The sequence below is a fragment of the Amphibalanus amphitrite genome, unplaced genomic scaffold (assembly GCF_019059575.1).
Source record: "Amphibalanus amphitrite isolate SeventyFive unplaced genomic scaffold, NRLGWU_Aamphi_draft 000043F_arrow, whole genome shotgun sequence".
Lineage (NCBI taxonomy): Eukaryota > Metazoa > Arthropoda > Thecostraca > Balanomorpha > Balanidae > Amphibalanus > Amphibalanus amphitrite.
This window is the reverse complement of record NW_024881539.1, coordinates 1-13065: the sequence shown is the minus strand read 5'-3', so window position 1 is coordinate 13065 and position 13065 is coordinate 1. Positions and strand designations below refer to the sequence as shown.

The window sequence follows — 13065 nt, the reverse complement described above, 5'->3', positions numbered from 1 at the left end:
CGCTAGACCAACCACAAAATTAGTGTATGCACTTTATTCAGAATTAAATAAAATCACTGTCTCGCGTCTAGGAATACGTACAAATACAATGGCACGCCCGGTGGCAGGCAACAATCGATAATATCGGCTGACACGCCGCCCGCCAGTCCCGCACAGCCGCTGGAACTGGGCGCGAGAGAAATGAAACGAAATCACAGGTAGCAGTGAGCTGTCAGTCGGCCGTATGTACAGATGCTCAGCGCGGGCTGGCCGGCCGCCGTCCGCCCGCGCGCAGACGCTCTCACTCGGCCTCCTCTCACTCGTGTGTTGTCCTCGTGCTCCTCTCGCTCACGTGTCTTCCTCTTCTCACTCACGTGTTGTCCTTATGTTCTCTCACTCGTGTCGTTCTAACTCTCTCACACATCTACACACAGACAGGCGCGCACCTGACAGTCTCTCCGCGTGCGCTGCGCGACCCTGGTCCGACGGTCACTTGTCGAGCGCCGAGTCGCGCGACGCTGAGTGCGAGGAGGGCAGCAGAATGGCGACCGCCTCCTGCTGGCGCCGACCTCGCACCAACATCAGTCACTTCTGGCCGCGCGACTTCCGCTTCCGCCGCCGGAAGAAGCAGCAACACCTGTAGAAAAGAAAGACACAGGGTCAGACCACTGAGACCACAGACCACCGGACCACAGACACACAGGGACCATCACACAGAGGCGACCAGGGCGCCACCGGTGACCGCGCGGCGCGGCGCACGTCATCAGTCACCGGGGCAGACAGACGGTGCCGACTTCACGCCGTCATCGGGCGGCGCTCGTCAAAGCCAGCGCGCCGCCGGCCGCATTTAGACGGCTGTATTTAGGAACTCGGCGGCAGCCCAGGCCCGGCAGGGAGGACGGTGCAGCAGTGTCACAACCGCCTGGCCGGCGATACATCTCTGAACCAGGATGTGCCACACATGAGTTATTGGACTTATGATGGTTCAGTCCCGCAACAACAGTTTTTTTTTCGCAGTCATCATTGTAACTCAAGGGGCGTTACTCGGTCCGGAGAGACGGCTAGGCCCTTGGGTGAGGTAGTGGACCACAACCGGACCACATCATTACGCTAGGTGCACCGACCTCGGCTACACGCCATCAGTCTTCGTCAGGGCGTCATCTCCAGACAGTCTATTCCGAGGGGACAAAGTCAGTGTCTGCGCCTCACAGAGTCATCATCCCTCTACAAAAACAAATGAACTAGCTCTCAGAACAACCCATCGCAAGGCGTTCGCTCTAAACGAGACGACATGGTAGCTTGTTGATTCGCCTCGCTCATCCAATGAGCCTCGATTGGGCGTGGTAGAAATCAGCGATAGCACCTCATTGACGCTGAGTGCCCATCATCGGCTCAGTAATTGGTCAATCACTGAGATTCGGAAGCGCAGCCAACCACGACCGACCACTCTCCATCACTGACTCAGTCGTATCTCGGGACTGGACGGCCACCATTGTCACCTCGGCGACCTGACACATGGCCAGGTCACCCCAGAGGCCATAAAGTCGGCGCGCACGTCCGCCGGCCGGCGGCAGCGCGCTCGTCCGACGCCAATGAGCCCGGTTGTCCCCGGGGTCGGCCGCAGCCAAGAATAACGTGCCGCCGCGCGCCCGGAGCGATTGTCGGCCCGACATTACTGGCCGCGCTGCGCCGCTGCCGCGCCGCGACATCGATTATACTTGTAAATGTTGCCAGCCGGCCGGCGCGACAGGCCATGTGTTGGCGATATGCGGCGCGATGTCGTCAGTTTGCGGCCGAGACCAGGCGGCAGCGACTGAGAGTCTGGCGAGTTGAGATGTCAGCAGGAGGGCGAGTACTCGGCAGCAGAGCGGGCAGGTCACTACAGGAGGTCAAAGTCACGTCATGAGTGTTGTCCTTGGGACGGGTTTCTGGCCAACATAAGCCGAGACAGCCTTGTAATCGACCAAGTCGCTGACCTAGCCTCAATCAATAGAGCTCGGCATTCGCGACCAACCACAGGTCCCAGGTTGTGGATCGGTTTGAACAAACGATGTCATGTTTCGGTGGCAATATAGACCGGTGCCAGGAGTTACGGGTGCCTGCCTCATCGCCTGGAGTTGACATTTGGGTACAAACGCTGGTGTACTGTAGACACTGGAATAAAACATGCTGGGGACACAACACGACCTTGGTCACGAATGCAAGGACGTGCAGTACTTGAACAATGCTTGAAACAAAACGGCCTGCAATGTGCCGTAACTTTCGAGCTCGCGCCATGAATCAGTTGCTGCTCCTATAAATTGAAGCAAAGCTTTTAATTCAACACAAATACTCCAGTCCATAGATAGGACAGCTAACTCGTCAACACAGACTTAGGAGCTTGCTTTGAAAAGACATCTTCAGCCACCGAAAACTAACGCTATGTCGGCACGCCCCTCCAGCATTCAGCTGAGCCAGTTCAGACATTCATTGATTTTGGCAGACCTCCAAACTGTGTCGCCAATAGCCGGATATCAAAGGACTTATTATAGTTCAGTCCACGGTAGGTTGCCGACAAAACAAAGCAGCCTCTGTCCCAGTAACGATGTCGAGTGAAAAACACGTCCTTTGGTCACCTTCTGAGGCACTGCAAGCCATCAGAGGGACAGCCCTGTCGGCCGCACTGCCAGGGCCTGTCACGAAAAACCGCTCAAGGACGGGTGTTGCGCACGCTACGCTCCGTTAATGAATAATGTAACACTGGTAGACCGCCGCTGGCAAAACGCTACTGAACAATACACGCGGATGGGCCGGCACTCCTGCAAAGTTGATATGGGCGGTATTTTCGCTTCATCGAACTGATTGTCCAGACGCTTGGCTCCCTGATGCACGTCGTGCTGACCGTCTCAATTAACCGGCAAACATCACTCGTGTCCAGATGCATTGTGTTTTGATTACCAAAACTGACCGCCATGGCTTTAGGATCGTAAGGACCATGGTCCAGTTGCCGAGCAATTTATAGCACCTGGAAAACATGTCTCATGTTAACAATAAGGGCGCTCAGTTCACTTAGGTGTAAACTAAGCGTAATTAGACGAAGCTGTCTTTGGAGCTGCTTGTTGTAGGTACATTGTTAGGGGATAAATATACGAAAGCGAAATATAAAATTGTATTTAAAAAAGTGGAAATATGTAGGCTAAATTTAATCGTACGCTTACAAGGCCTTGGGCTTACATCAACGCAACGCCCCTCCTCCCCCCCCCCCCCACACCTTCCCTGTGCCCCGGGAGCGATACATACACGTACTTGGTCTCGTCGACGACGTCAACGTCCGGCTGCACGGCGATCGGAGTCTGGCTCTGGCCGGCCGTTGGGTCATCGGCACCCAGCTCACCGTTTGTGGAACTCATCACCTGCGCGAGGGGGGGGGGAGGGTCAGAGGGGCAACATGCGGGGGAGGGGAGGGTGGGGTACTGCAGGGGGAGTATGCGTGGAAACTACTCCATCAAGAACATTCATTATTGGGGTTTCATTATGGGTTGCATTATTTAACGGTAGCGTCATTTTATATCAGTAATCAGTATGCATTATTTAACTAGCACACCGACTACAGTGCTGTAGAATTACTCCTTCTGCGAAAAACAGAAACGCAAAGGAAGGACTTGCTGAACTTGCAACGTTACATAACTAGTTTCTAGACAACTGACGGAGTTTGCTAGAACAAACACCAGTTCGCGTAGGAAATTCACAGGAAACGCTGCATGGACTAATCCAACAAGTAACTCATTAAGATAGGAGCGCACAAAAATCCCACGGGTGCAGTAACAGCCGCAAAGAATACAAGCAAGCCTGAACAGAAGGAGTTGCATCGTCTGCTGAGACATTCGGAACCACCCCTTCCCCAAGGCGTCCGACATTACTGCCCAGGGCACATCGTGCGGTGCTGTGTCTAGATCAGCCCTGAAGCAAGCTGGGCCCATGCGGCGCACCTGATGGTGGTCGAATGCTCTGCGCCTGATCTCTGAACCTAGAGAATGGCAGGAGCTAGACGAGGGTAAGAAAGAAGGGGAAGAGAAGAGAAGATGGAGATGGAAAGGAAAAGGCGAAGTAAGAGAAGGGCGAAGAAGCAGGGACCTTTATTTGTGGAAAAGCAAAAAGATGCGGCTACTAAGGGTGAATAAATGAAGGAATTCTTTTCATTCCAACAGAGGAAAGAGAAAGAAAGGAGGCTGATGATGGTTAAACAACGGAAACGCATCAGGGTGCGGACACTGGCCAGACAGGCCGAGGAGTGCAGATCAGGAAAGCGCAGATCCGGATCATGCGGCTGGCACCGGTCCCGCTCCGCTGCCGAAGACCAGTCTCCCTGTACTCGCCTGTACGGAGCCGTGCCGGTCAGCCGGCGTCAGCATACCGGCCAGCATGTTACTGGAGGCCCGGTGAGAGTCGGGCCACGCAGCCGCCGTCGTCTTAGCGCCCTGCAAGAGACGCGCGCGCCCGGTCAGCACCCCGACCAGCCAGCCATGCTCCTCCAGCCGACTACCGCGCAAACTAGCTAAAACTCGAACAAAACGGCCCAAACTAGGCACGGGGAGGGGCGGCACGCCTAGCAGCAGATGGCGAGTGACTGAGCGGGACGAGCGGGTCGCGGGGGCACCCGGGGGTCATGCTGGCCTAGGGAGGGGGCGGTGGCCGCTCAGCACCCTTTACCTTGTTGGTGGTGAGGTGCCGCTCTCGGTTCGGAGACAAGATCGGCTCCGTGTTGGCCGGCAGCGTGCTCACTGGTGTTGACTGAAAACGGAAACAGAGATACGTTGAGGTCCCGTGTGCATCATATGCCAATTAACTGACACACATCAGTAGGAAATGCGCCAGGCAATGTCCCCAATACTGCACGGGCGACGAGGCCGCCGGGGAAACTCCAGATCTAATGTGCCGAAATCAGCGAAATGCCAGCTCTGACACTATTAATGAACTCGACGCCACGCTACAAACACGCAAGGCTGGAGACATCGCGGTAACTAACGACATCGCTGCGCCAATTAGCTTGTCATTTGGGGCTGCTATGAGCAGCCCGGGTTCACTATCGCAGCTCGTCGACTGATTAGCTGTTGAATCAATTCATAATGTAGTGGTACGCTGATCAGGCGTTTGTTAGTTGGTTCTGATAAGGCGTCGGCATCTACATAACAGAACGGCCAGCGAGCACACTATGGAAGCAAGTGTCTCCTTTCCTATTCAGGCGGGCATTGGAGAAACACTTTTCTATCCACATCACAAACATACGCTAAGACAGAGCACTGAAAAAATAGTGACGTTGTCACTGTGCCGCTCAGTTCACTAACTTCACCTCACCACCCCACCGAGCTGCGAGAAACCTTTACGAGGGCAGGAGGCTGTGCTAGCGTGAAGCTTCGGCTCATCCCCGCAGTGATCCCCATTCGTTCCAGTTACATGGGAGCTGAGCCGGTGTATACCGGTTTGTCGCCAGTAGGCGGAGACAGAACAGTAACGATCGACCCGGCGCTGCGGAGCGGGGGGCGAACGCGAGCGGACAAGGTGAACACGAAATAGACCAAGTAAAGTACAAAAATAAAATCACCGATGTTTTCCAGCCTCCTGATAAACAAACCTCTCCATCTGTGATCACAGACAGCTTCAAATTTATCTCCTACATCAACTTTACTAGCATTTCCTACACATTTCGTTCGAAAAGGTGCACGGTTGCCAATCAGAGCGAAACACAACAATTGATGCGGGTCAAGTGACAGCAGAACAATAAATAATAATAAAAAACATGCTGGTGAGCTGAAAGCTTGTCCAAATATATCCACTCAGGAACAATATCGGAGTCACATTACCGTCCTAACATCATCCCATAACGCCCACAGGCAGATCGCATCATCGCCAACAGAGGTTCCGGGAACCATCCCGTGGACAGGAAACAAAACCGATAACGGCAACAATCAGCAGGCGGTGATTGGCTCCGGCCGTTGTCATGACAACTAGAGATCGCGTCCCGACACCACCCAAGCCGGTCCATCTGTATTTAGGGCCTTGGGTCCATCTTCAGAGTATGGACAAAAATAGTCGGGTCTTCTACTTCCCTGACTGGGCATTCGTCCTCAACTCCAATGTTTTCATCTGCGCCTAGAAGAGCTGAGTTTCTTCGACTCGCTCTGTAAGCCTGAGGGGCCAACCGCTCAGATAAGGACAGGATTCCGTCTAAGATGGCTACCACCAGACATGTGCTTGGATCCGAGAGCTGGATCTATGATCTCAGTGGATCTCTCGACAAAATAGAGGGGTTGGATCTATGATCCGAGTGGATCTCTCGACAAAATTCAGGGGTTGGATCTATGATCTGAATGGATCTCTCGACAAAATTTAGGGGTCGGATCTATGATCTCTGTGGATCCAGCGGGCTAAAATTTGTGGAGGACCTATGATCTGTATGGATCTCACGACAACATGTAGCCAATGAAACCCTTATCCTACATAATTGTACACCTTACAGTGCAATACAATTGAGAATTATCACTTGTGGACATGGTTATTGGTTAAGACCACTTGTGATCATTAGGTATCATCATTAAATTTGAATTTAAATAAACAACATTTGTACTACATTTAAAATAAACCAAGAACATGCATATTGCTACTTTTTGTGACCAATTGTAACTTTTTCATGACAGCACTGATGACAATCTTATCAACAAGCTACAGCCACTTTAATTCAAAGAACAAACAGTACAGACAGATGCAGTGGCAGCCGGGCACTGCAGATTTTCATTTTGGTCCCATTCTTTCTGCAACGCCAGTAGGGCTAATGCTAAAATGCCAAACTCTATGGGGGGCACTGTACTCTGGTGCCACCCCCCCCCCCTGTTCTGCCGCCTATGGACAGATGTTAGGAAATCAAACCTGGAAGCCAAATAGGTCAGTTTTGTTAAAAATAATCCAGCAATCCACTTCTGCCAGGTATGAAATCCCAATCCAGAATGTTCATATGAGCTATTAGTATGTCCAACACAATTTCGATTTAGTAAGAATAGCAACCAACCTCTAATACTTTCCTAATAAAATTACAAGTTCAAAAATGGCATCAACTTCTTCAGATTACCTACTTTTGGCCACTTTTGGCATCCTGCCAGCTGCCACGTGTGGTGCCATGCTGTGCTTTTGTTATGAGAGAGCCTCCCAAAAAAAGACAAACGAAATTCACAGCTCACGTTTTGGTAATATGGTTTTATTACGTCATTATCGTTTGACCAATGAAAAATCTTAATTTGACCAAGACCGTAATGATTCCAAAAGATTCCCCGTAATAGGCCCTCTAAACTAATGACGTAAGATATTGTTATTCTTTTGAAAAGTGAATAAAATTAAGATGCTAGGCGCACACCGCTCAGGGCCATATAATACCGTTTCAGCTTACGTTTACGTCATTAAATTCAACGCTACAAAGATGATATTCACAAACAATCGTATCGTAAAATCATGTGAGGCAGAAAAAATGAACATTCTTTAAAAAAAGCTCCAGACTTTTGAATTTCCAGTTTGATTTTTTATTTATTTTCATTATACTCGAAGGTAGAACGCCTAGCTCATTTGTTATTTGAAATGACGTCACGAGTTCAATTTAGATACTGAATAATCATTTTACGGTAAATATCCAAGGACATTACAATTGATATTTCGCTTCCCATCGCTTCCGCAGGCTGTTGAATATTTTTATACTTTTGTTTATATCTCAGTTTATTTTATCAAATATTTCTTTCAATAGATTGAAATACCTTTACCTAACCAAGCCACATGTGTCAGTATCATCTTTTATTGTTTATCAATCAATTGTGGTAGCCAGATTTAAAGTGCCGAATGTCACAATATATGATAGTGCTCTCAAGGTTATGTGGATTAAAAGAGCTGTAATGAAGAGCGATGTATTTTGGAACATACTTCTGAGTTCAGGGGAACTTAGGCTCAAAGAAATGTTATGTACGGGCGATAGTAGTGCAAAATACTTTTTAAGCAGATCAAGAGATACCTGGGCAAGGAACTTATTTTGGCGAGATGTCTATCAATGTTGGGATGTTTTCAAGGCAAGTTGCGGACTTTTTGACACGGACGTTGATCCGATTCACCTAGGTACCAAGCTGTTAATTGGCGGTTCCCCATTCTGGAATAGAGCTTTATTTGAGGCCGGATGCAGGCAGGTTAAAGATCTTTACCGATCAGACGGTACTTTAAAAAGCTTCGAAGAGTTAAACCTTGAATTTCAGATCCCCTTCAGTCGGACAGTGTTGCAGGGTTTGATTAGGGCGGTACGGCGAACGTACGGGGTTCGTATAGAAGTACGAGAGTTATTAGGGCCGGAACGACCAAAAGCTCTGGAATGCTTGTTCAACGTAGGGGGAAACCGATCAGTTTACAGGTTGTTAATTGCCCACCAGTACCCCGCTTCTTCCGAACTCACTAACGCTGAAGTAAAGTGGAACAGAGACCTTAATGTTGAGATAGAGTGGTCGACAGTATATTGGAGACACAGAAACTACACAAGAAATAAAAAGATAATTTGGTTCCAAGACAGGCTTCTGCACCGAATACTAACAACCAATTTGTTTATTTCCAAATTCACAGATGCAAATCCGAGCTGCACTTTTTGCAAAAATTTCAACGAGACGTTGCTTCATTTGTTTTGCCACTGCAGTACCGTTGTTAGACTCTGGTCTGAGGTAGAACGCGCAGCCGTAAGGTCGGGACTTTCAATTAACCTCGAGGATCAAAACATCATATTGAACGAAGATCTCGCTAGAGGTAACCTCTCTGATCTTCGGAAGAACTTGTTATGCCAGATAGTACTGCTCTTTAAATTTTATATATACCGTACTAAGGTCGCCTCCAGTAAACTGAGCTTTAAGCCGGCGTGTGCATATGTGAAGACTGTGGTAATTGCTGATCGCCCCACATTGGACCATGAGAGCTCGAACAACATGGCGCGCATTGACCAGGCATATCGCTGGGCTATTGATATGCTGGATCAGTGGATAGGCCAGAGTGGATAGGATAGTGGATAGGATAGGTTTAAGGTGTCGTCTCACAAAATGGATTGCTGGCTTAGCCATATGTACTGATGTGGTGTCGGTGTGTTGTATGTTTACGCTACATATGTTCCGATAGCAGATACGCGAAGAACTACGGCCTTCGCCCCTTTGCCCCATCGCGCCGATCCGAGACCCCCGTCGTATGTTGCGGGGCCCGTCGGTCGGTCGGTCCGGTCCGCGGGGCGCTGGTCCGAGCACCGCGTTCGTGTTGTGTGTTGTGTATTTCTTGTGTGTGTGTTAATAAAAACTCGGCATGAAAAAAAAAAATCAATTGTGGTAGCTGGAAACTGGAAAGCCTCATGGTTGTCTAATGCAAGATCAATGAGATTGTCTTATCAATATCATTATGTAGATTCTAACATGAATTGTGATGTGGTAGGTACCTAGTTATGTATTGTTCATTAGTCATTACTTTGACTTACCTCTATGTTAATTGTTAATGCAAACTTTTCTGTTGGTATGTGAACTGTGAACAATCTTCATGTCACTCAATTCTCTCAAGTTGTGACCGTCATGAGCCTCCTTTATTTTGTATTCTGTATAATGTAACTGGATGCCTTTACTAATATGGTCTTTGTATAAGATTGTTTGTTTCTAACCATACTTTGGTATTCATAACTTCTTATGAAAGAAAGTTGTTAACATTTTGAGCACCTATGTATGAGCTATGATCCCAACGGATCTCACGACAAAATTGGGGAGCCAGATCTATGATCCGAGTGGATCTAGCGACAAAATTGAAGGGTCAGATCTATGATCCCAGTAGATCTCTCGACAAAATTGAGGGGTTGGATCTATGATCTGAATGGATCTCGGATCGGGATCCATGGGATCGGATCTCAGATCCATTTTTCCGGATCCAAGCACATGTCTGGCTACCACGACAAAACATCATCTGGGCCTCGTTTCATAAAAGGAATTACTTACGGCGTTCCGTCAATTATGCCAGATTTGGCGTATTTGATGCCAATTCGGTTTCATAAAGCCGGAGACCGGAGTAATTCACGCCATCGAAATTACGGAGCCTCATTTACGGCAAATGCTCGAATCCGGACCAATTGATGCCATTTGGGTTTCATAAAACGACGTAATTAACGCCAAATATTTCACCAAGTTCTTGATATCAGTGGTGTAAACTACGCACAAAAATGTTGCGTGAATTTGAATTAATGTGAAGATTCGAAGCTAATTTTTAATATATTTTATAATGTTGAGCCCGGTGAGGAAGAAAGAACAGCCAAAATGAGAAAAAGAAACTGCAAATCTTCTGTACCAGTCGCTTTTTGTGGCAGCTATCGGAATTTTGTTTATTCGCCGCGCCGCGCCACTTTCGTAGTAAGGCACTTCTGCTTAGCTGGCTTTCTGCTGTTTTCAATATATTGATTTAACAAAGGATGGTCATCAATATCAATTTTGTTTTTTCATAAATAATTTTTAAGATAAAAATTAAACATAATTGTTTTATAATTTCTCGTAAAAAATAAGTGTTGACACGAAATTGTAATTTGTAGGACGCTTGATAAATTACGGCAACTACGCAAATGTGCTTAGTTACGGAGGTGTAAACAATTCCAGTTGTGGCTTTGTGAAACCGCTTCATTTGCGCTCCGTAGTTTGAAAGGGTGTGAATTACGGAAAGGTGTAAGTTACGGCAGAGTTTTATGAAACGAGGCCCTGGAGGCAGCAGCACCGTCCCAGTGATCAAATGTGTAAAGGCATGGGCGCCGAAATTCAAACGCAAGACCCGGCTGTATCAGCCAGACCCGGATGAAGTGACGCAGCAAACTGTGAGATGGCCATCAGCAATGGGTACCTACTGCCAGCCGCGACCTGAACCGGAGCAGCATTCATATGACACCAGCTGTCCCGTCCTGTCAGACCTACCCACAGTTACACAAATAGCTGCCAGCCGCTACATGATGACAAAGCTCCACAATATGAACTCAACCATTCCCGACACCAGCCCTTCATCACGACTGGGTCACGAAGTTCACCCGTGCCCACACCTCGGACAGGCTGACTGGGTGGATATTTGATATGCTCCACCCGACGATCAAAGGTGCTGCCCGGTGGAGACTGTGTTTGCCTGTCACCTGTCACTGCTGAGACCGGATATTGCCACTCAAACGGTCACCTCAGTACACAGCTCTCGGATATATCAGTACACAAATCCAGCGGTGCTAACAACTGATCAACGGCCACCTGAACAAACAGTGAGAGCCACTGATTCGCCATACATAACTAGGACCGTACACAAATAGAACTGCGGTGCATTTAGGCTGGAAACACAGCAGTGTTTACCTCGTGAAATAAATCAACACCATAAGCAACACCTTAGTATGTTGAGCCTTTCTCAGTAGCACACCACTGGATGAACCACACAATGACTACCAGTACTCCACCACCTTACAGCAGCACTGCCATGGCCGTTCTGAAACAAATAAAAAAATACAAATATACCCCCCCCCCCCGTATGTCACCGAGGACTAAAACTCACCGCCGTGCGTCCCGTCCAGTCGAACTCCTCAAACTACCCCGCTGTCTACCATAGACAGATACCAAACCACCTCCTGTGTCCCGCCCGTACTCACCGCGGTGCGTCCCGTCCAGTCGAACTCCTCGTCTGCCACGTATCCCTTGCGGTCGAACAGGTCCTGGAACAGCTTCCTCAGGTAGTCGTAGTCGGGCACCTCGAAGAAGTCCAACCGCCGCACGTAGCGCAGGTAGGTGGCCATCTCCTCTGTGGACAGGTGAGGACACTTGTTAGAACGCAGGGGCAGGCACACAGTGGGGACGAAATTAACACATATATCGAGGAGAAAGTACATTAGTTCGCAACTTATTTTGCACAAGTGTTTTAAATTGAAAAACAGCCAGCCATCCGTAGAGTGAGACGATCAACTGTGCGAGGGCGAAACGTTTGAGCGTATCTTTGATCTGAGTGAAAAGGCTTCTCGAGTGTATGATGCTTTGACGTTCGAAGAATCGAACGTTAACAAACTGAGCTGAAAGGGACAAACCGAAAATCAACGTGTGATGAGTACTTGAATTTCCACCCGAAGATACTTGATGAACTTCTTCAACTAATGTAAAAGTTTGAGGACAAAGTCCCGCCCCTGACACATAGACGTAGGCGGGAGGACACGCTCGCCGGAAGGGAGGAGCGCTCTACATTGTTTATTCAGCGGGTCACGCTCCTGTCTGAAATATGAGCGTTTGCATGATGTACGACACTGGGCGACGGTCGTGAGCAACAGCCGTGGCGAGAGCGACATCCATCACGCCCGAAACAGGGCTGAAGTCACGGCCGGCGTCGGCGAAAATAACACAACACAGATGACGCGGTCAACGGTGGACGCAGAGGGTAGAAACAAGAGCAAATATTGCAAATTTGTGGGGCATGAGGTGGTTGCGAAAAGGAAAAAAAAGTATCATTCACTTTTTACCAGCATTAGACCTGCCCATGAAAGCAGCGATAAACTCTTCTGAAAGAAAACATTTTTGACGTTGTTTTTATTTCAATTCTGATTGAAATCAATTGCATGTACCAAATTCGTATAAAGTGCACCTATTTATTTTAATGTCTAATGTACCATTGGTCACTGAAGTCCTCAAGCAGTCAATCACATAATGTGTTCACGTATGGAACACTTTCAATTCTGTATCCGTACGAAAATCACTCTCAGCCTGTATCGACTCCTCATTCAGCGCCTGGCGCCCGGTTCGTTTTGCATGCATTACGGCCGGGCGGTGAGGCCATCCATCTGTGCCGACCGCCATCCGACCCGCGGCGGCCCAGCGAGCCTGTTCCCGGACGGCTAACTCAATCACGGCCGCCTAATGTGACAAACACGGTATCGTCGCGCCGCTGACAAACTAGCGACCATCGGGAGACACCGGGAACAGACGACGTACGGGGAGAAATGAAGGACGGACAATATGTGAAATTGAAGTTTGGAGTGCAGAGAAGAGCCATCTAGGCACCGCCTATAAAAAAATCCAT

General features: G+C 48.7%; 1 protein-coding gene across 4 annotated transcripts; it reads right to left on the bottom strand.

The window, feature by feature from the left end:
- Positions 1-19: 19 nt before the first annotated feature.
- LOC122376811 (casein kinase I-like) lies at positions 20-11799 on the bottom strand. 4 transcript variants are annotated; one of them, XM_043356779.1, is made up of 5 exons: positions 11654-11799; positions 4669-4749; positions 4335-4436; positions 3259-3371; positions 20-616 (listed from the first exon to the last, which is right to left on the bottom strand). In XM_043356779.1, the coding sequence occupies exons 1-5, from the start codon at positions 11795-11797 to the stop codon at positions 565-567; spliced, it is 492 nt and encodes a 163-aa protein (XP_043212714.1). In that variant the 5' UTR covers positions 11798-11799; the 3' UTR covers positions 20-564. The 4 variants fall into 4 exon arrangements, with proteins under 4 accessions (XP_043212714.1, XP_043212720.1, XP_043212727.1 ...); XM_043356785.1 differs by having other exon boundaries at positions 3265-3371; XM_043356792.1 differs by lacking the exon at positions 4335-4436.
- Between the last annotated feature and the right edge of the window lie 1266 nt (positions 11800-13065).